The sequence below is a fragment of the Rhynchophorus ferrugineus genome, unplaced genomic scaffold (assembly GCF_030347505.1).
Source record: "Rhynchophorus ferrugineus isolate W39M unplaced genomic scaffold, kcgeb_rfMv2 rfM2, whole genome shotgun sequence".
Lineage (NCBI taxonomy): Eukaryota > Metazoa > Arthropoda > Insecta > Coleoptera > Curculionidae > Rhynchophorus > Rhynchophorus ferrugineus.
In genome coordinates, this window is record NW_027472581.1 from 86,202,575 (window position 1) to 86,227,494 (window position 24,920).

At 29.3% G+C, this 24,920-nt stretch overlaps 1 protein-coding gene across 1 annotated transcript; it reads right to left on the minus strand.

The window, feature by feature from the left end:
* Positions 1-905: 905 nt before the first annotated feature.
* On the minus strand, positions 906-19,396 carry LOC143190699 (monocarboxylate transporter 5). Its single transcript, XM_076395195.1, has 5 exons — positions 19,221-19,396; positions 7,093-7,639; positions 3,860-4,085; positions 2,688-3,589; positions 906-2,220 (listed from the first exon to the last, which is right to left on the minus strand). Exons 2-5 carry the CDS (start codon positions 7,637-7,639, stop codon positions 1,928-1,930), a joined length of 1,968 nt encoding a protein of 655 aa, XP_076251310.1. The 5' UTR covers positions 19,221-19,396; the 3' UTR covers positions 906-1,927.
* Between the last annotated feature and the right edge of the window lie 5,524 nt (positions 19,397-24,920).

Here is a 24,920-nt window from a genome sequence, read left to right on the forward strand (position 1 = left end):
TAGCTGGTATACACACTTAAATTCCTTTAATTTGAAGAAATCTGCTATCCAGTGATCACTGAAGTATGCCTTAGCCGATTCTATATTTACTAGAGCTCTTTTTAAAATATTAATGTATAATGTAAAGAAGGTGGTAGATTGAAAGAAGGAAGAGCAAGCCAGGAACGATCAACAGTTTTCTAATGAAGAAGGACATTTTCGATAATTTACTTGCAAATATTTTCATTTTTCACAATACGAATATTCTGTTTGAGCTGTTGAGCCAGTTTGTTTAGAACAGATTTATCAGTGCTCTGCATTGTTGCCATTTTTTGCCTTTTCGTTTTGTTGATAAGAATTTTCTAATTTCTGTTGGATAGTTTATCCCTGGTGTTTTGTTTTTTGGTATTGAGGTATTTTCCATGCTGCTTTTTGTAAATTGACCACAAACAATTCTCCTTCTTTGTCCACTAGTTTTTTTTGATTTTTCACTCTGCCTTTCACTTGAATAATTAACAATTTCTTAATTTTTTTCAGAATATAATGTATAATAGCAGCTAAACGATACTATTTATAAAATTCGATTTAATTTCTCTTGATTTCAGCCTATAGCATTGACAACCAAATGAAATTTTTTAATAGTAATCCATAAACAACTCTTTAGATAACCTCGGCCCCAAAAAATAATGGAGAAAATGATGGTCAATTAAATAGAGTGGGTTAACCAAAATTGAGTGATTTTATTTGACGTTTGCGATCTTCTGCGGCATAATTGATTTAATGGTTTTATAAAAAAACTGACAAGAGATGGCGCTCTTATACTCAAATAACTCAATGTTATTTGATTGCAGATTCAACTGCCTGTTTGCGGGTTTTTCAACAAGATCCGGTCCAAGAATTTGCAGAAAATAACAAACAACCAGTACTTGGGTTCAACACAATTTATTATTTTGTTATAAATAGTAATTAGTTGTAAAACTATTTGTTCTCTTTTGGTCCATATAATTTACAAAAACCATTATTGGAATGTAAAACGGTCTGTTGCAGAACGTTCTTTATAAATACAATCCCAATAAATTACCTATACATATATCGAATCCAAAATATATAACAATTACAATAAAAAATCCTTTGTTTAAACTAATATTTACCCTAACATATCATCAGTCTTACTGGAATTTAATTAAGTAATGAGTAGGTTGAAGGTACACCTAATACTTTAAATAAGTGTCTTGATTATAGATGGGAAAACAGTTAAATTTATACAAGTACAAAAAGTGTTAAAATATAAATAACGTACATAAAAGGACATAAACTTGAATAAATAAATCATCTAATGTATAATCTCTTATTACATGCCCTTTTAGGACTCAATATTACTAATGGTAAACTGAACATACAAACAAACAAAAACCTAACAATTTTTGTACTACGTAACGTCTTTATCCGATTTATCATTAAATATATCAGGAACATCATGTACAATATCCGATCAATTAACTTAATTAAAAACAAAATCTAAATTTAATAAAGCCTAGGTATAATAAACATCCTGAGTTTCAAAAAATCTACACTGAAGCACAGCTTAAGAATAAATCGTAGAGTAATATCAAACCCAGTATTTTTTGCGTAAGATAAGGAAATATATCCGTAGAAATCCGTTTAATTAAAAATATATTAAACCCTCAAGGTCACTTGAATTTTAATTATTTATAAAATGGAAGTAATAACCTTGTATTGGCGCGCGTGTGTGTATATCAGAAATTGTCTTTCAGTAAGGTAACCGAAAAAAATACTGCCCTTTATAATACTCTACCTTTTATACGAATAATATAAATAAATAATAGTTATGGAACTATATAATATTTGTTAAATTCGTCGTTCTGTTTTATACAGTTAATGTACATCAACAAACATTCTATCATCTACATTATGTTTTTTTTACAATCTACACTTTCGGCGTGTCATTTTCTAATTCCGTTCTTTGATTGTTCCGCCTTTGCTCCCATTTGTTCACCCAGTTCAGCGGGTAGCACATGATGGCCGAAATTAAAATCATACTTCCTGAGAGGTAGAACGAGGCGTCGTAGCTGCCCGTATAATCCATGAATGCGCCAGCTAATGGGGCCCCGATAATGGCGGCCACTCCCTGGAACAAAAGGAGTAGTCCGAATGCGTTTGTCAGACGTTCTAGGCCCAGAAGATCGACGACAATGATGGATCGAAGAGATGCAAAGCACGCTGGAAAATAAAATTATTGTTAATTGAATGAAAAATTATTACACAATTGCGTTTTCGTGATCATTGCAAATAATTGCGGTTAAAAATAGATTTTAACAAGAATATCGCGAGAGGATAATATTATGCTTTACATAATGGTAAACAAATGAAATGAAAAGCTTTGTGCTTTATAAAATAACCAAATATTCAAATTATTAAGTTGGTGACAAAAATAATTTCGGTCTTTCCTAATAGATGGCTTTAAAGTCGCATGACGCTTAAATTAAACGTTCGAAAGGTAAGCTTGGCATCAAGTGTCATGTCCAGAACTAATTATTACTGGCAATAAGGCCAACTAACTTCTAACTTTCAAGTTTCAAGATGAAATCAAAATGTTCTTAGCTTTTTTTCTTTCATTAAGAATGTGAATTTCTTCTTACACACTTAAATTGTTTTTATTCACAAATAAATAGTATAGTTATACTCACATATCGCTAATCCAAACACGACTGTGTAAAAGAATTGATATTCTTGTGACAAGGAAATTCCACTGAAAATCGTCGCTATTCCTCCTAAAGTCAAAGCTGCGTTGGTGACAAACAAGGCATTCACTCCGGGAAAAGAGCTCAGCAATCCGCACAGCACCCTACCGATGGTGTTAGCGATACCGATGGAAGACACCAATAAAACGGCAGTCTGTTTTGGCATGGATCCCGATGCTCTATCGACAAGGTACATGAATGGTACATAGAAACCCATCATGGTGAAGAATCCGCCAACAGCCAGTATGAGGAATGACGGACTCTTCAGCAAGCTGAAGTCCAACATCGTGCCCAATGCTCTCTTAACAGCCTCGGGACATAATTTACAGGAATGCGTCTTTTCTTCGAGGATATCATTCTTGGTAGGTACTCTAGTGACCGATAAATTATACTGAACGGACGTTTGAGATGTATATTGAGGTAGTCTGGTCAAGCTTTGGCCGAAGAAGATATCATCACGATAAATTGGCCTGTTAATTTCCTCGCCATGACTCAAGGCCACCTCGGATTTTTTCGGTATAATAGTAATTTTAGTTGGTTTCAGCGACTTCAGTTTATCGCTATGTACAATGAAAGGCACACTAAGTCTCTTTTCCTTAAGAGACTCCGTCATGCTCCTGCTCGGAACGTGGATGGTATGGTACACATCATACAATCTCTCGTGCTCGTTGTTGTTGACCATGAATAACTTGGAAAACGACGACTTATGATCGTGTTTGTTTAAGTGTTTCATGGCCTCCTCCATTTTCAGTTTGGTAGCTGTCGGTAGCTTGGCCGGATCCATCACCAACTGTTGTTCGGTGGACGCCTCTTCGTCCAAGTCCTTAAGTTTTGTAGGTTTTAATGGCCTGAAAATGATTTCAATAATTAATCTTCTCGTTACTTTTTGATAATTAACAATTTTACAAAATGCAGTATATCCGTTTGAATTAAAATCAAACTTGGTTCAAGTCCAAATTAACGAAATCATGATCATAAAAATCATTATATCGTTTAGTTTCTATTAATTATTAGAAACAATAACAAGGCCTTCAAATGTAAAACAATAGATGAGGCTGCGATGTATAATGCTAATAATGTTATGCTAATAAGCATTGTTTGAAGTAACTAGTACTCACCTAAATAGTGCGCCATAGAATAAGCAACTCAAAACTATAACTGACTGAATTAGAAGGGCATTTCTCCAACCGAACGAGGTGATAAGGGCTTCACTTAACGGTGCAAACACGAATGTACCGATTCCTGAACCGCACACGGCTATGCCAGTGGCCAAAGCCCTCCATCGCTCGAAGTAGAACCCAACGGTGATTACCGAGGGCACGTAGATAAATCCAAAGCCAATTCCTGAAAGGGAAAGCAATATTATTGATCTTTCAGAATTCGAAAAGAACATCATAAAAAATATCTACATTTTCAGTTTGTGGGATAAGGGATCAGGACAAGTCCCCATGTATATGTAGTAACTATTAAGTTGTATCAAGTTATTTTGATGTGCCAAATGATTTGGCAAACATTTTTCATTATTTCTTAGCTCTGCCTATAAAACCAAGTTTGCCAATTAGAAAATGGTGAAATATCTAATATATATATATATATATATATATATATATATATATATATATATATATATATATATATATATATATATATATATATGTATATATTATGTATACATATATATCACTTTATAAGTTCTCACTTCAATCTAACTTCATGAATTGCAGTTAATAAATAAAAATTGTAAATGTAAATAAATATCTTTAAAAGAGAATGTAATATTAGAAAGAATTAACTCATGTGAATAAAATATTTTTATTCCGAGGATATTGTTATTCTTATAATCTAAAATCGACTTGCGTTATTCTTCTAACTTTAGACTTTAAATAATTATAATCTGGTAATGCAAGAAAATATATTAATATCTTGAAATTTACAATTCGAAAATGTTATTTCAGTGTGGGTTTATAAGACCAAAACAAAATCAACTTACGAAATATTGAGTATATTAATGCATTTAACGCGGAAGCGGAATATAATTTTAAAGAAGGAAATCAGAATGGCTCATTATCATTTATTTTCATTTATATTTATGTTCGAATATGTTTCCTTTTATATTTAATTGAAACATTTCCTATATAGAATATTTTGAGTCCATTATATATCCAGTAAATCGGGTGGGGATTCTTGATATAGCTATAGAGATCATCAATTACTTCAAAAATCGTCCTCTCTAAGTATTTTAAAAAACTCACGTAGAAATGAGTAGGCAACAAAAGTCACTCCTCTTTTCTAAGAAAGATTTTAAAGAAACAAACTTCTAGTCAGACTATATGAACTTGATGACGAATTTCAATACAAACGTTGAATATTTTCCAATAATTAAGTAAAACAAATATTTGTCACTATTACACAAAACTTACCCATCCCCAATGCTATCTCTTACCGATCACAAAACTTATTGATTAAAAAAAATCAAAAAAGCTATTACGACAAATCATGTCACATTCAATATATTTAATTTGTTTTATTCTTGTGAATCATAATTAATCAATTTCAAAGAATGAAATGCTTAAATAACATCGAATCTGACATATATTTACTTTTGCTATCAATTTCCGAAAAAAAAATCGCGCACCAAAAAATATATATATTTCCAATTCAATTAACATTATTTCAAATATTTATATTCGGCATTTTTATACAACAAAAATTAATTGGGCCGAAAAAGCTGTTTTATCACAAATAAACCAGCTAACAGAAAATTGTTTTGGCATTACATCATTTTGAACTTTATTGATACGATTTCGTGTTTGTCGTGTGAGTGTGAGTGTGTATGTGTGACATTGGCATTGACAGTGATGAAGAAATGCTTACAAATTGATCAGAAATATTGAAACGAGCGCTTGCACGAAGCGTGATTATGTAACAATGTGATTGATATACGTAATTACGTCTCGATTTAAATAATCCTGCGATATTTTTGTGGTCGTTGGCGAAAGAGAAAGATGGAAAACAGAACTGGTTGGCAAAGAAAGGTTACGGTATTTTGAAAGGAACTAGGAACAGAATTAATTATCGATAAAAATGTTGATATCTAAAACAAAAACCTTTTTTTTTAATGTTATATTATCGATCTAGAAATATAATATAGAATTCAGATTCTAAAAACTCAGATTCTAAATCATTTAGAATTGATGCCAATGTTAATACATTATTATCTATCTATTATATATAAGTATTCAGATATGTTGAAATTTAAATTTACGTAAATTGAAATATCTCAAGCAAACAGAGATAGAGTAATTAATGTTATTTGACAAGTAGCAATTAATGATAAAGATAATGATAAATATAAATAATGCAACTAATGAACTGTATGAGTTATAAAGTCGTTATAATGACACACACAAAATGAGTATCAGAATTATTGAAACAAGAAATGTAAAAATTTTAAAATATGGATTAAAAGCATACATTACTAGTTAATGTGCTGTATCGACTATTACGAAATTTCGTATAATTTGGTGAATACATAAATGTTTAATGAATGCCTTTTAAATTTACCATGTTTTTAAAATATACTATTTAAATTAGAACTTCTCATGGGAATATTTTCAAAATTTAACATAGATCATATTGGAAAATTATCGGAAATTGTTATTTTTAAATATTCGAGTTTGTACTGTACTGTTGACTATAGTTATAATGCACCATGTGATTATATCTTAGTAATTTGAAATAGCATAGATGACTAGCAAATATATCAGTTATCTGAGTAATTAATAACTTGGAAGCGTCCAATATTGATACTGTTTTTAAACATGAAGTACATAAGTACATAAATTTATATCAAGAAGAGAAGGAAAAGCCATGCCTCTGCAAGTGTTCCCACCAACTGAGTTGTCCCCTTTCCATGTATTGTTGTTCTATTGTGAAACAACTCCAACTTGAATAGTTATATATTACTTCTTGTTCTCACATTGCTTTTATTCATCATTCTGTATTCTTTTAGTATCATATTCCATCTGTTTAAGATTTTCTGTAGGTTAATATATAAATGCAATAATCGGTTGTTCTATTTGAAAAACATCTTAATACACAATAAGATTTTAATCTGCAATGAAGTACTAGAATTAAGTACCCGCAATCAAATCAAATAAACAAGTACTATCAATGCATAATGAAGTATTAGAATAGAAGCTCTTCAGCTACTGAATGAAACACATATTGTTGGAGGATTAAACATTACCAAATTTTCTAATAATGCGTTTATCGCTGGATATGGTACAGTATATAGAAGGTATAAACGAATTGTTGTTTCTTTGTTAAGAACAATGAAATCTGTACTTACCACCAAGTAATCCATAAGTGATGCACAAAAACTCGACACTTCTTGCGAAATACGATAATACAAAAGCGGCGGTTCCCAGCACGGTTCCGATTAAGGCAACCAGTCTGAATCCGTACCTATTAGCTATGGCACTAGCAAACGGACCCGCTATTAAATAAAATCCAGACATGAGCGATCCTACTAGAGTGACATGGGCTTTGGAAACGTGGAAATCCTCCGCTATATCCGGCAGGAAGGTGCCGAAAGAGAATATGATTCCGTCCACGATCAAATTACACATGAAAGAGGCGAACACTATAACCCAACCCCATCCCCCATCGGGCGGTACCACCACTTCCATATCGTCGGTGGATAAATCGTCACTTTTACTTTCCGACTTGCCGCCTTCAATCTGAGTGTTCTCGACAAGTTTGTCATTTTCGTTCGATTCTGTTTGGTCTTCTGCAGGTGTAGGATTTGGAATTTGTGAGTTTTCATCATGGTCTTCGCTAGGCAGTAGATCGTAACCTTTTTCGGTATCAGTCGAGTTTAAATTGGGTGGTGCCATCTGTAATAGAAAACGCTATTAAAATGACTGATTTTGTTACATAAACAAAAATATTATTCATAATTAGATAAATATTAGTCCCCATTGCTATAAATATTATGAACAAAATATCCAAAATTATACAGGTATGCAGATATGTTATATTTATAGCAATGGTTATTAATATTAATAAGGATTTTATAACAGTTTGCTGAATTTGTTGTGTCTAACACTGGCACGATGACCTTTACAAGTTAGCTACCAAATTAAAAAATGTTATTTATTTTAACAACCGTGTTAGTAATATTGAAATTTTGGAAAATATTATTTTAAAACATCAGGAATTAGTATCAAAACACAAAATGTATATTATTTTAGGTGAATTCGGTAATTATTCAATGTTTTTTTCTTGAGCTTTTAATCAGAAATGCCTTTACAATAATAGCCTTGTGAAAGAGTGCGCTACGTTTTCTACCACACTTCTTCCAGTCTCCATTTAGCGATGTTAACATCAGTTGAAAACGCAGGAAAATCTTCCACCACATCTAGGCCTTTCTGTGATCTTTATCCATGTCTTTTTGAGAGCTATTCGCTATGCTGTATCTTCCACCCAAAAGGTTGATTTTGCTACAATTAGAAATTATTTCTGATTCTATTCGGCAGATATGTATAAGCCACAGTAAGCTACGTCTTATAGAAAAATATACAGAATTTGTTTTAAAAATCGCAACACATTAACAGTTAACTACAGGTAGGGATCTAAAAAATTCTTTGTATTCAATGGTTTGAGCAGATAATTTTTAAATCTATCTGTATAATATTTAAATATATAGAATTTATGTAAAGAATCGTGCAAAGAAAGAAAGATACTTTAAAATTGTATAACTGTAACTCAATAAAAATTTAACAAATTGGTTACTCCTTTTATAAAAATACTAGCGACCCGCCCCGGCTTCGCACGGGTGCAATGCTGATACTAAATTAAATACACTACAGAAAAAATATGAACGTTGTATATAAAAACATAGCGGCCCGCTCCGACTTTGCACGGGCATAAAATATATATGCCTATGTCACTCAATGAAAACATGATTAAAATCGATCCAGTATTTTTGGTTCATTCATTACTACCCTTGGCCTGTACGCATTAAATTTGGAGTAAAACAATTCCTCTTCCCCTATACTTACTATGAAGATTTTCTGCTATCTTTGGAATATCTAAATTCATACAATTTTTATTATATTACACATTTTTAAACGCAAATTTTAAATTTGTAGTATCTCCGAAAATATTTGTTTAATTTACATGCTGTAAGGAACCATATTGATCTATATTAATTGCACACTGTATTTAAGGTACTTAATTCGATAAGGATTAATGCCGTATTGCTTAAAATAGCTTCGTAAATAAGCCATTTTCTCACGTAAAAAGTAAACAATAAAAATGGTTAATGTGGGTTATCCCTAAAAGATAAACATATACCATCGCGGACTTTTTTGTAGACCTTTTTATGGTGTACAATACTGTAGTACATTAATTTGATCTAACTCGTAGGGTTAGGCAGCGTTTTTGCTAATTGCTAAATAAGCCTAAAAAAATAGGTTAATTTACGACATCACGTTAGAAACTTCTAAAATTAGCAATGTTGCCTTAGTATATTATGCATGTATTATACATATAAACCTTCCTCTTGAATCACTCTATCTATTGAAAAAAACCGCATCAAAATCCGTTACGTAGTTTTAAAGATTTAAGCGCACATAGGGATATAGGGACAGAAAAGGCGACTTTGTTTTATACTATGTAGTGATAAACAAATAATCGATATTATTGCATAAAATAAACGACAAAGAAGATTTTATATTATCAATTAATTCCTACAATCAGGTTAGTGAGAATGGAATGTTTCGTTGCAGCATTACCATATATTTACATTCACATGAATATTTAGAAAAAAAATGTCGTTATAATATCACAATGGAAATTTTTCCAATAGTAGAACTAGAGACACTGAATAATTTATTTGAAAAAATGTCATTGAAAATTAAAAAAAAAACAATCGATCGATAATTGCATTAACTGTTTCGGAAAACAGACCACAGTAACTGAAATTAATAATTTCTAAATTATAATAGTAAAATTTATTATTTTTGAATTGTTTAATAGTTTAATAGGGTTACTATGTATTTGTCGTCTAAAATTAAATGGAGATGGAGACATCGAGAAATGCAAACAACGAACTAATATGCAATTAATTAAAAATATTTCTGTCAGTCCCATCCATCACACAATGATGCAAAAACTAATAGTGAGTACTCATAAATTAAACAAAACAAAAAGACCTGATATTGCAATATTTACGGCATTCGGTTGAAAAATACTGATTTCAATAATATTTAATGAGTTTTTATTTGATAATAACTGGCTAAATGCACGTAAACATTGAGAGGACTGGCCCAGCAAGTTTCTAATGAAGAATGACATAATTTTATGATATAGGACTAATTTTCCAACCAACAATTTGAAAACGTAATTCGCTATGGAATAAAAACAGGTAAAACATATTTTTGGCATTTAGTCATTAAATATTCACATATATTTTTCTGGATTTATTTATAAACTTGTGTCAATTATAATTTTTATTAAGTAACATTAAAAAAATTAACAGCTGTACTTGTGTACATGTGACCAATCTTAGATAAGTATCTAAAATTATTTTAAGTTATCCTAATATTAGCTATAGACCATTTAGCAATGCTTAGTAACATTGTATTAATAATAATTGAAAAAGTAACTAATTGATACCAATTTAAACACACTTTCTTGCTGCATGCTACCAAAACAATGACTCAGTAGATTACAACAGCATGCAGATTATTCGCTAATAATATTACTGTTGTCTAGCAACTAGTGGAATAAGAAATGTTTTCTCGATCTTAAATGTAAACACAGTAAACTTGCATGTTTATTTGAAAAATGCAATAAAAGTCGTCTGGAATGTTTTCTAAGAAATATTACTGGCAATTTTAAGATGATATGAAAGTGTTAATACAATCTTGGGATATGAACCACTTGATGGATAACATGAAAAATTGAGATCTTGAGTTATTCTCTATGTTTATCAGCTCAGTTGAAACTGTTTCCATACTAGGAATTTTTAAAAAACCCTGTGTGCTTTCAACATCCTTGGTCTTATATTCCCTCGGCAGTCAATTCAAAACTTGATTCTTATTAAAAGGGTAATAATCATATTGGAGGGTTTAAAAAATCGTTTTTTACATTTCTATAATTCTCTCAAACATTTACATTAAAGTAAACCACTTTGCTTATGTTTAATATAACGGTTTCGTGCTTTCTGTAATGTATTAGTTAAGTTACACAACACTTTCAAAAAGTTCACTTGGAAACTATAGATCAAGAATACATTTTCATGGATTGCATTGGAAATTAACATGACAACAATTTACTGCTCTTTTTATTAAGCTCTGAAATGTATGGACTCTATACCGAGTCCCAACGAATTGTCTTAGTAGCCTAATTCATGTGTCATAATTTGTTCGATTACGATGATCCTTTTTCAATGGCGACATAAAATGTTCCTTCACTAGGTTATTAATGGGTCAATGTTTAAATTCGATTAAATTTAGTTTAAAAAACTATGATTAAAAACGAGAATTATTTTTTCACATACTAAATAATAGAAGTAAATGAAGCAATCTGAACATGTTATCTTTCATTGAGTAAATTTCACAAAATAACATTTCGAAAAACACGTTAATAACAAGAAACGTAAACAAATAGCGTAAAATTAAATAATACAAATTAAAACGTCTGAAGTTGATATTGCAATCGAGGTTCAAAGTTTCTTGACCTGAGGGAACTACGAAAATAAAAAAAATATGTATACGTTATAACAAAATTCTTATCTTTGTGGCACGGTATCATTTCCGACACATATTTTTCATTCGTATTGGTTGGTGCCTGGTCTATATCAATTTATATTAAATAAACATGTTAGTATAATTAAGTGAATTTTATAAATTTCCTGAAATTGTATCTCCAAGACAATATTTAATTAAATTTTACTACTTATTACTCAAAATGTAATTAACACCAACTGTGTGATTAATAGCGACCAAATTATTTGCTATAAAAATAATTAAGGAATATATAGTGTATAAGTGTTTGAATAACCTCAATTAACCACCTTCAGTAATAAAATCCTCAGAAATCCAGTTAGTATTTTTATGGTTAGAGATATAGTTACAGTTTACCAAGCGAATATTGGTCGAACTATTTTATTACCATATCTGTTATTAGGAAGAATATTTTTACATCAAATTTTAGTAAAAATATAGAGTTTCTTATATTACCACTACACTTATAGTTGAGCTTAATGAAGCAATTTTCAAAAACTTTGCCTAAATATAACGATTTCTTTAAATATTTACGACACAATGTACCTTATCTAGAACATACCGTAATTGATACTTTTTCAATCTATCGGAAGTTGTTATTTCCCAAGATTAAACAATATATCAGATCCAAATACTTGCCTAAATATGACGCGTGGCCCATTGTAGGCTATTTCGAAATCGATTTCATTGAAGTTACAAATCATTTAAATTATAAAGTATGCCGTATCGTTTTATTTAAATTGAAACTAACGAAATCCTCAAATAAAATTATCGGCGCTAAAAATAAAATAATATGATTTTAGACCGGCGATTATTGCATCATTTTTTAAAACACATGTAAAATGTTTATTAATTTCAGTGTAACGTAACATTTATAGCGATTAATCCCATTGTATAATTCAAGTACGACGTTTTCATTTTAAAAATATCATATACAGGATGTTAGCATCAACCGCAGTGTAAGATTTCCAGTGGGCACTATAGAGTTCGAAAATGTAAATAGTAAAAGTTTAATGAATAAAATAGAAAGGCGCACAATTGTATTTGTGATTGATTATCATAGTCGAATAGTGTTTTTTTTTCATAATTAAATAACATCATCCAGATCAGTTATATACAAATATGTTATTTGTGTTGTTACAAAAAAAAACATTATATATCTTAGAACTGGATAACTAAGCAATTTCTATCTACTACTACCTAATCTATTTTTCGAACAGATATAAAGATATTTGTTAATCTTTCTTTAAAACTGATATGTTTCAAAAACTCTTTCAACAAATAGGCCCAGGTACCATTTCCATATGAATATTCATTAAAAAACTTCAAAATCCCTATCTAAAATGCTGCTTCAGCTGTGTTGTATAATCTGTGGCAGTTGGCAGTGGCAGTTTCTTGCAATTTTGACAGTAGATTACAAAATGCGTGATACAATGCGTAAGTTCTTTGGGAAGCTCATCTTATACATAAAACATAATCACATTCCAAACCAGACATTTTCGAAATATATTTTCAAAATATCCCAGCATTTATTAAAAATTAACTTTTTAAAACTTGGTTTAAAAACAAAACATTAACATTAAATGATATCCGCCCACGTTATAAATACATTATCAATTTAATTATTTATCATTATCAGTTTTCTCGACAAATTATCGCCATTATTTGATTGATTTATATCATCAGAAGAAGAAGAAGATCAGAAGAACATATATAACTGAAAATATGATACAAAAATTGATAATAGAAGGACAAAATAGTGAATTGACAATAAACAAAAGAAGAAAAAATATGAAAATAAGAAACATCACAAAATTATAAGCCATGAAATTGAAGAAAGAAAGTATTTTGCAGATAAGGGTTTATGAGTTGAAGGTAAGGAGGCAGAGAAAATATCAAACAACAAAACAGTTCAGTTAAAGTTTTGCAATAAATGTTACACCATAAATTTTAGTTTGTTTATTATTGTCTTAATATATAATTCTGACCGTGTAAAAGCACAAGCTTAAAGCAATACCTGATGGAAAACGAAACCGCCAAATATATTTATGTTGTGGTTTCACGTGATTTATGATGTTTTTCACGATTAAATATCTGATCCTAACCTAGATAATATTTAAATTATTAATAATGTATTTTCACTTGTATCGTCAAATTAAGTGTTATTAAATTGATAAAATATATGCCGATAACAAAATACAAACAAGAAATTCGATTGGAATTACGAGCCAAGTTAGAATTAATTAAACAAATATTTGTTTAGCTTAATCAAAAAGAAAGTGAAAAAGTTAACCCAAATATAATATACTCCTAACATCTAAATCAAGGTAAAGTATGTTTGGCTTATTTAATTGATTTAGTCATAATCTTAATGGCATATTTAATACAATAAATAACAATAAAAGAATTTCAGAAAGAGATTATTATAAAGAGAGATTATAGATTAATGTAATTTTTTACAATAATTTGAGATTGCCTTATCACTATTACAATCCAAGGCGAATTTTATTAAAACGAATAAGAACATCAAAACTTTCACTGGTTGGGCTTGTTTTAGTCGGTTGTTAACCTTTCCTATTTTTTAGTGTAAAAGATATAATTCAAATCATGTGATTACTATAGGTGTACAGAACTGAATAGGCATAAATCTGTAAACACAGCTAGATAATAAAATAGATCAATTTTATATTAGTAATATCGTTATTCTTAATAATTACTAAATTATTATATATATGGTGTATCTATGGCAAAACACCCTATAGATAAAAACACAATTTCGTATAAGCAGTAACTGTTAATATTTTTTACATGAAGAGGTTTGAATCAATAGGAAATAATTATTTGATGATAGTTATTGAGATTTTATTACATCTCTCGATTAAAAACTTTCGTGTGGATACTGATACTAAGTTAACACTAGTTAACTAGGCGATAACAAATTACAAAATATGAGCTGATGTTACATAATTGTAATAGAAAAAAAAACAGGAAGAAAGATCATTGCAACTGAAAAACCAATTCATATCATCTTCTAATATTGAACTTTTATCAACAGATAACTAGAAATATTAAATTGTTATTATAATTTTTAGTATTCCAAAGTCAGGAGGTACATAAAAAATATTAAGTAGGTCTTTTAGAGCCGCAGTATTTCAATAATTTTCGGCTACATAAAAGTATTCTGGTAAAAGAAAAATGTGAAAGTCGAATTGCGCAAGGTTTAGGCTATGGGCCCGACGTGACAGAAATATATTTTAATTGATGCCCTACAGTTTTCCTTCCCTTGTTAAAAAAAATTGTATAAGTTTGATATATAACCAGTCACTATTATGAATAAATTTGATAATGAAATGAAATTAGTTATTGAAATAATAATTTAGAACATATTGCTCTAAATATATATAATCTTCAATCAAAACAAAAAATACAATAAAATCCCCAGATCAAAGTGAAAGTAGCTGACTGATTAAGAATAGTATATATGCGTTCACACACAAGACCAAATTACGGTTTACTTATTATCTAAAAATAGTAAAAACAGTAGAACATTCACAGACAAGAATCTTAATTATTATGCATATTTAGTATGCAACGAGAAAATTGAAGAGGAATGGTCATGAATCGTTAAAATATTTTGGATTATTCTTTTTCAGTTATCACAAAAAATTACTCATTAAAATTCAACGAATTTATACCTGTACTAGAGAGTATATATTTTGGAAAATCCGGTGTACATTTCCTATAACATAACGTTAAACTTATAATACTATCCATTACTTATATTTTATTATTTCATTTTGTTAAAATAAATATTATTTTAAGTTTGTCTTTAAAAACCAAAGTATATAAAAATCATTATATATCTCTATGACATTCTCTTAATAACTTCCAAAGGGGGTCAGTATTTTGCTCAGTAATTCTATAGTGGAATTATGGTTTTAATGAAAAAATATCAAAAAGTCATTATTTTAATTTTATATAAATGAATGAAAAAAAGAAGTCAAATAAATCGAAATATCTTTTTCCCCGACCCGATTTCTATACTTGTTGAACAATGAATGTAGTTAATTAATAGATTGTTGTGGAAATAGACTGCAACTATTTGGATAATGGCCAATAAGATACAGTTAACAAGGACACAGCATTTAAAGAAAAATAGAACACTTTAGCATGATGCACGCCTGACATTTCGACCTAATTTCTAAAGGTAATTATCACGATAATTAACGATTAAAAGACATCAAGGAATAGCATCATCTTCAGTTATTACCTATCCCATTTGTTTTTTATTATATTCGAGCTATCGATGTAAATGTGTCTTATAATGGTACGATAAACTTGTCAGCTCTTTGCATTTGTTGTGTAAATAAGACTACAGAATCTGATAAGAAATAACGATGAGGAATGACAGTTTACAATAATGATAAAAATCCACACACAGTAGACGTATATTTATCTTGAAATATTACGGGAAACAACTCTAAAATTCCTTCAAAATATCTCGTACTATTTCCGTATTATTAATCTCCTATCAGAATCGGATTGGGGGTTTAGATAGTAAAATTTCCGACAAACGCGTTAAAGCAAAAACGAATAAATATATAAACACATTTTTTAGAGCCTAAAAAATAAGGACAGCATTTACAACATTCATTATTAACAAATTTTATTGTTGAATAATTAAATTGTTATTATAACTAAAATCAATATCAAGGTTATTGTTACGTTACGATTCATGAGCGAAGAATGATTTTAGGAAGAACATAAGCACGTAGTTATTACAAAATTCATATTCACCCTATAATATATGATCAAAGTATATTTATTGTTTACTAATATTTTCGCATTCCTTTTTGTTATTCTCTTGAAGAAAATATTTTGAAACATAAAATATAAATATGGCGTTGATTTGTATAAAAAATAATACGCAACAAAATATTTTGTTCAACATCAAGAATGAATAATACGGTATTTTTGCTAACAACAATTTAAAATAATTGCGTAGCATATATCTAAACGTCATTCTTGTTTTTCTGCTGTGTAAATAATACTAATAATTAATAATTAAAATAATATAATGCTAATAATTAAAATTGTATGTCATTTCTAGTTGTAATAATAGAGCTAGCTGTCATTTGTTTTGGTAAATTTATTTGGTTAATTTGAAAAATTAAATACTGTAATATTGTACAGGAAATTAACCTTACATTCGCATCTTCTAATTTAATAAACACACTATTACTATTAAAAAGAAAATATTTAGAAAAAAATACTATCACAAAAATGTGAAACTTTTCAAAAATAATTTTATAGTTTAGTTTAATTGCAAATATTATTTCATTGTTTATTGTTATTAAGGTAAATAACCAACCCTTGAATAGTTATTATATATAGATAAGTTATGAGCTTTTGTAATTTAGTTTTCTAAGGATTACTAACATGCTTCCATTCTATTAAAGTTTTGTAATGCATTTCATATCAACTGTTAAGAAATCAGAGCTATTTGCGTTCATAAATATTTGTTTAATGGCTAGTTTTTCCTTAGAAATCTAGACAACTAGTCTTTAAAAACCAGTGATTGTTGAAGTTCGCACAAACAATATTTCATTTGCATCAGTTTACATAGATGTGACGTAATCTGCTCTCGTTGATCATTAAGTTATCAGGTTTGATTGCTGATTTACACAGTTTAATTTTAACAAATATCTGCCCTACTCTAAATATTAAAATAATTATTCAATCTATTTAAATCTACTAATCTCATTTGAGTAGATACGTATATAATTTAAATGATTTTTGGTCAGCCTCATGGTTCCTATTCTGTCCTTTCATAGTTTAAAGGCGTTCATCCAGATATTTTTAAGAATACTATAATAACACTGAAATCAATACCTTCTATTAACTTTTTTTAGCAAATACTTTTTAGCTCAAATATAGTGATCTAAAGAGTCTGACCAGAAAAACTGCTAAGTTAAACAGACATATTGCAAGTAAAGCTGTGGTAAAATATAGTAAATATTGCTGAGTAAGGGCACAAATACTGAAAAGTTACTGGTAGCCTATGAGACAATTTTAGCATTAAACCACCTTCTTTGTGTCAAGGAGTTAAAAGGTGAATTTACAAAAATATATCTATAGAGAACCCTCGTGTATATTGTTTTTTTTTGTTCTTATTTGGGGTCAGGTTTTTTTCATTCATCATTAATTATTGGAGAAACCCAATAAAATTTGTAAATTTAAGCTTGCTTTCGTCACATTTTTAGAATGAGATTTTTAAGAGACGTTTGGAATACAGCTAACATAAATAACGCGTCATCTAGGAAAAGTATGGAGGTGTGTATTTACAATATTTACTTGCTAATGCATATCAAACAGGCCAAGACAAGTTTCATATCTAGTAACACCCGAAATATGTTAATAGAATGTTAAAGACAATATTGAGACTACTCATTTTCGCTTCGAATATATAGCAGTATCGTTAGTTTTGACTGTACCTATACCGATTATCGCTTTTTATGCTCTTTCGTATCTAAATATTGATCAAAGTCAAGGATTTAATATCTAGCACTCAAGTGGTACGAAAACATATAAATTTCAATCGGAATTTATTAAGGTTAAGTATAACCTTCACCAAATAGCGTCATAATAAATACATTTCTCTGTCGCATTCATACACCTGATTCGGAATTTGTCTTTAAAAGCTTTTTTAGCAAAATCAGTTTTACTTAAATCCGTCAGTTAAAAAACGCCACGATATTTGTTGATATCGCTTCAGATCACGGCAAATAAACAACATGGTAATTTCCTGTCAAACCGGCTTCAATGTTGTCATTTAAAAAATTTAAATGCATTATACGAATAATTCTCATAGCTGTTTCGTAAAACTTCAGCAAATCTCAGTCTTCTCTACATAGTTAATAGCTTTAATTCGTATTCATCGATACGAATTAAATAACAGCGGTTTCCATTTTATGTAATACATAAACATTAAGTGATTTTCGTATTCTACCCAACATTTTCTTATTAGCCGTATATTTTTTTGGATATATTGGTTGAGTACTTATTATAAATAAGATAGTAATATTTCAAAATGTAATAAATTCAGCTAAATGATATAAAATATATAGTACGAATTAGATTAGAAATTCATCAATTTAAAAATGTTAGTGGAAACCTTCGAGATAAACTGAAAGAAGAATTTTCAATAACTTTGTAAGAGAGAGAAAGATTGGTGTGTGTAGGAAGAAGAAAATTAAACCTTACGACAAAATTGATCAAAAAGAAAAAATCATATCATATCAAATATTTTAATGATTTAAAAATACAAATTACACCAAATTATTATTTTTTCTCTAATTATTTATGATGATAATTTTTTAAAATCTAGTTTAAACAAACTAAAAATAAAAAATAATTGAAAAATTACTTTCAAAATTGTAAAATAATTATATAAAAATATCCATTAATAGCGTAAATATTTTCAGTAAGGAAAAATAAAAATTTAACAAATTGACCATGTTTTGATATCACTTTAAATAAATCTACGACCTTGGCTTTAAGGCAAAAAATATAAAAATTATTTTTAAAAAGTTCCTGATAACGACATTAGATTTAAAAAATACACGTGTCACAATTATGAAATGCATTCCGAGTTATCTCCCTAATCTAACGAAATGGTACTTACGCTCTTCGATTCGATAGAAATCCTACTCCAGACACAACTATTTCATTCACGAATTTTAGGCGCGATTCAGATCTTTGAAGACCGAATAGCCGCAACTTGTGCTCACGTATTTGTCCGCGATCGACTTTGACTTAACTGAAAGCGATCGGCGTGAGCGCCGGTAGTACCTCCGAGTCCGAAACGGTGGGTACTTTTAGAATTACCGATCCCCACTCTTATTTCTAAAGCTCTTGTGTCTAATTCCGGAGCTTTTTGGATTTTACATGCCGCAGCGACGCATATTAATACCCCGAAGCTGAACACTTATCTTTTTTTCTGTTTACTTTCACAGCAGTACTAACTACATAAGTCTTAACGGAAAAATCATATAAACATCATTAGCTTTTTAGAAATTGTAAGTAAAGTGGCAAATTAATAGAAGTAAAAACACAAATCAAACAAAAATTAAACAAATTAAGGAAACCTGAGGAAACTATTCGAAAGAAAAGAAAGAAGAACTGAAAACTACAAAATATACAAAAAAAAGCATATCAAAAGTAAAACCAACAATAGAAGAGGTAAAAGGAAGGAAGCATGAATACAATTTGGAGAAAGGATGTAGATTAACAGTAAAGAAAACCTACAATATTTTACAAAGTTTTAAATAGTTTGCGGAAGAGAAATATCACTTAATAAAAGGACCATAAATGTTAAAAAAGTAGACATAATAACTGAAGATGAAAAAATAATGAAGAGATGGAAGGAATTCTTCCAGGAATTGCTTTGTCCGCTGCAAGCGACATACGAGAGCACAGATCTGAGAAAACTGAAAAATGAAAAAGAAGATATCAGAAATGCAGACAAAATGTATCAGAAAGCTATTGAATTATTGATGAAATTTATATTAGAGTAAAAAGAACAAATCCCTCAAGATTGGTAAATAAAACTTATTGTTCCGATACATACAAAAAGAGATAAAAGAACCTTAACAATTATGTAGAAAGTACTCTGTTGTGCATGCCATGAAAATATACGAGAAAATCGTCTAAAATCAGTAGTAGTATCACAAAAAAAGCAAACAGGCAACATGAAATCAAACACCTTTAAACCGGCTTCGTTGACGCAGTGGTCAAGGCGACAGGACGGCCGTATTACTGTTGCGATAGTTGCGGGTCCGAATCCTGCTAGAGCATGGACGTAGTTTATGTTTTTGATCGCAACTGTAAATGTCTTTATAGGCAACCTATTAGTAACGAGGCTGGGTAAGACCGGATGTCTTCTGAGATGGTCTCTAAGTTGGTCACTGCCCAATGTGGTTACTGTCCAGATAAACCCTCGTTGGTAAAAACGAGACGAATACTTTTTTAAAAATCTTTAAAAACCAAGCAGGACTAAGTAAACTGTAAACAATGGTAAATTTAATGAAATATTTAATATAAAGATGTAGACATAAATGTATCTCGCAGGGTTACAAAATTCTACTTTTGCAAAGCCGTTGCGACTACAACATATGTAAAAAAGTTATATACATTTAACAACTTATATATGTTTGTTTTTTTTTGAGTTTCTAGCAGATTTGTGGAAGAACATTTGCATCCAGTTCGTTACCATAACATTAATAATTAAATTAATAATTAAACTTTAATTGTTATTTTTATTTGATTACATATGATTAGTATAATCGCAAAGTAAATTTTCTTGAATATTTATATTTATATATGCAATTTTTAACAAGAAAAACAAATTCAAACAAGATTAATATAGAAACAACAATAAAATAATTAAGGACATCAAAGTTGTTTGTATTAAATTTATAATAATAAATTGGGTTTATTATTTTACCTATTCGAAGAGATTCTAGGAACAAAACTACTGGCTTCAAAATGGAAACATCGAAATACGAAATGAAGGTTCCTAATAGCATTATATTTTGTCCGACACAATATATACTATTCCATGCTGCTCGAAGATGCAAGAATGTATGTGCATACTTTATGTTTGAAAGCCCATGTTAAAATCCATTATTAATACAACGTATAAGAAAATATTTTTAAAAAATCCTATACCTCTATGTACACTATATCATGAATGCATGAAAAATATTTTGACTTTTAAATTGTATATTGAACTAGTATAGAATACATGTAATACAGCAATTGCATCAAGTATTACAGTTATTTCTTTATACCATTTATCTAGTATTAACATACAATGGCATTGACATTGTAATTTATAAATAATTATATTCTAACGCATTTACAAAATTTATTATCAATAATGCATCTACGCTTATATATTATTTTTAACCATATTATTAATGTTGATTGATATTTATATATCGAAATAATATTATTAATAAATGAGCTCATTATAAAAAAAATGTTTCCATAATTTTTGTTATGCGCTAATTTCTCACACTTTAATATTTCAATATCAAATTAGATACTTATAGTTAACTGAATATTGTTACAGTTTACTGATTGTTGATACTTTCATAACTATTTTCTATAAAATTAACTATACATCTCATGATTAGATGGATGTGTAGATTTAAAAGTTATCTTCTTCGTGATGTTTTATCTATGATGGAGACAGCAAAGCAAGCAACCGATATTGGACCAAAAAATGATGACCGTAAAAATAATATTTGTAAAAACTTTAAGGTTTGGTAGACCCCAAAAATATTCTTCTACCACCACTGTACTAAGACTAAACACCCCCACAGAAAGCGAAATTTAAAGACCGCTTCTTACGCAACCATTTTCACATTTTTCCTGAAGATGTCGGTATTATGAACTATGACCTTTCAAGTTTCAACCATTTTTAAAATGCTCTTCAACAAACAACTGCAAACTCTTTCAACACTTCACCTCTACCTTTACTTAAAGGTTTGGGACATCCCTTATACATTCTTTTTTCAATATATTTCCAATTGTTGAGTAATATATTTATAATATAGATAATACAATTTATTTTATGTTTTACAATTTTATCTGACCGTTCACTTTTTTACTACAGTTACTTTGTTGCATATGACTATCTTAATATTTAATTAAAAATTACAATTAAGATTAATAATAATGTATTTACAGTTATAGTTGCTTGTTACATTTAAAATTTCCACGTCAATATGCGTATTATTATTTCTTAATAATCGATTACTAAATGAAATGATAGTAATATCAATATATAGTAATCAACAAACATTGATTACTCCATTTTTAGAACTGTAAGTGATTAATATTGTTAATGGTATTGAACAAACGTAAACTCGTTTAGGACTCATTATTACTTAGAATTAATTCTAATTACTGATTGTTTATCTTAATTGATTTTTTACACGTTTTCGAAGTTTAGAGCTTTAGAAATATGCCCTTAAAAGGATTTTAAAATTGAACGAACTATACATAATTTACATTTAATATAAATAAATGTTACAATTATACGTATACAATAGTATATATATATATATAATAATAATATAATATATAGTAGGCATTTTTGATTTTGAATCTTATGAACGTTAGGCTTAGATGAAAAGCCTAAACAAATTGAAATATTGAATTTATATTCAATCCCTTTCTTAGTTGTTAATATTTTTACCAATTCCAACACTTCTAACAGATTTGAAGAAGTCGGCTTGATTGGCACAGTGGTAAAGGCGGTAGATAACAAGGTGTTGCTATACGAATCAATACTTAAGCCTATTTGGTCATATGGAATCTAACGATGAGGTACTGGTGGCAAGTTTAACGTAGCCATCACTCAATGGTTCCAAAACAAACGCCATAACGAGTGAAATTCAAAGTGTTTGTGTTAACCCCTTAAAAAGAATGTTAGTGCACACCAATATGTTTATTAATCAGTTAAATTTATGACGCGATGGTGAAGAGCGTAGCCTAAAATATTTAACACCATCCGATCTGGTTATAGGACATACATAGACTTTAGAATAATATTTAGAATAGGACTAACTAATTAAGATAATATTTATATTATATATTATAATAATAAAAAAATACCCACTGGGCAAATTGTCGAAGCACTAAGAGTAAAATTGAAAAATGCCAGCTTGGTTAGCGCAGTGGTAAAAACTGCAGGCGGTCCACTTACGATTGCAATAATAGCGGGTTCGAACCCTGGTCATGGTCGTGACTTTATGTTTGTGATTGTTCAATCACAAATAGGTAAAATCTGACAAGGAAAATAATCCCAGTCACGCCACTAACCAAGCTGGGTACGACCGGATGTCTTCTGGGATGATTTCTAAGTTGTAACTCGCCAGCCCGTAGGCTTAATGCCGAAGACCGTGGTTCGGAGCCCACGTTAAACTGTAGGTCCAGTCCGGATAAAATCCTAGTTGATAAGAGAAAATTTTAAAATATATTTTTAAAAAATATTTGAAGAAATAATATTACATCCAGAAAAAATAAAATTAACCACATATTTTGTATAGAACAAGACGCTTTAAAACATTTAAAAATAGTGTCATAAACATTAGTCCTGGAAAAATTCTGTAAATATCTCTTAATTTATCATTATTAAGATTTATCACTAAAGCCTAAATGCTTTACAGATAAAACTTTTCCGTTTCTTTTAGACGTGTCACAACTTTAGGGCGATATAATGTAAAAATAGTTGACGCTTATTTTTGGCGCCTGTATCTTCAGTCACAATAACCGTATTTCGTAAATGTCTATTTCCTCATTCAGTGATGTTGACACGTTTCGTAATTTAAAGAATGCTGTCGAAATGCAGCCATCAAAATAGAAGGAAAATATTTTCGATTTCGAAAAATTGTAAACAGATCTGGAAACGTTTGCTGTTAAGATATTGCTCCGACACAAAAATCAGTGAAATATTATTAAACACTTTATTTAATCTAACTGTAGATAATATTTGATATTAACATGATCAACTACTACGAATATCCGCTAATAAAAGGTTATCAAATTGCCCTAAAAACCTATAAAACACCTTAATATAATTCTTAATCAGTAGCATTAATTGTTAAAAAAATATTAATGTTTTATTTTCAACTATCTTGAATCTTGAAATACAATTTATTTTACATAAAAATACATAGTCATATTTGCAAAATAATAAATGACTATATATAACTATGAAATAAATTATTGAACAAACAGAGGAAAAAACGAAATAACAGAATGAATTTTGAAGAATGTAGAGTTTCTGGTTAATATGTTAAAGAATAAAACTAATTAATAATTGCATAGAGAAATGTGTGAACTCTATTGTAGGACTATATGGTAGGAAAATATCCCATTTATAACTTAAGGGAATTTTATAGTTGAATGGGTTTTTATGAAATATAGTTGTACTTCACACTTCATCAAGAAGAACTTGAACATCATGTCAATTATATCGGTGAATTTCTTTCGAGAAAAGAGCGTTTAATGTGAAGTGATAATGAGATAAACTTTCGGAAGTCAGATGCCCCTTAAGACAGGTAATATGATCCTTAAAACATTTAATGATGCTTATTCAATCAACTATTTTCAGACATTTCATTGGATTTATGTATAAACAAGAAAAAGTCAAAATATGTTCCTTCAGTTTCAGAAAATGTGCCCTTTTTACTATAATACGAGAGTTGCTACTTATATTTTGAGTCTTGGTAATATACTAAGTGTTATTAGGTTCTATATGACATTTTAAATTAGAATTTCGATCTTTATAACCACAGCCTTCTTCAGAACC

Bases quoted from the DNA above. Each gene is read 5' to 3' on its own strand.
- LOC143190699 (XM_076395195.1), bottom strand. From the start codon at position 7,639: ATGGCACCACCCAATTTAAACTCGACTGATACCGAAAAAGGTTACGAT. The intron at 3,590-3,859 runs GTGAGTACTAGT...AATCATTTTCAG, and splicing joins TTCTATGGCGCACTATTTAG to GCCATTAAAACCTACAAAAC. The intron at 2,221-2,687 runs GTGAGTATAACT...TTTATTTTCCAG, and splicing joins CGTGTTTGGATTAGCGATAT to CGTGCTTTGCATCTCTTCGA.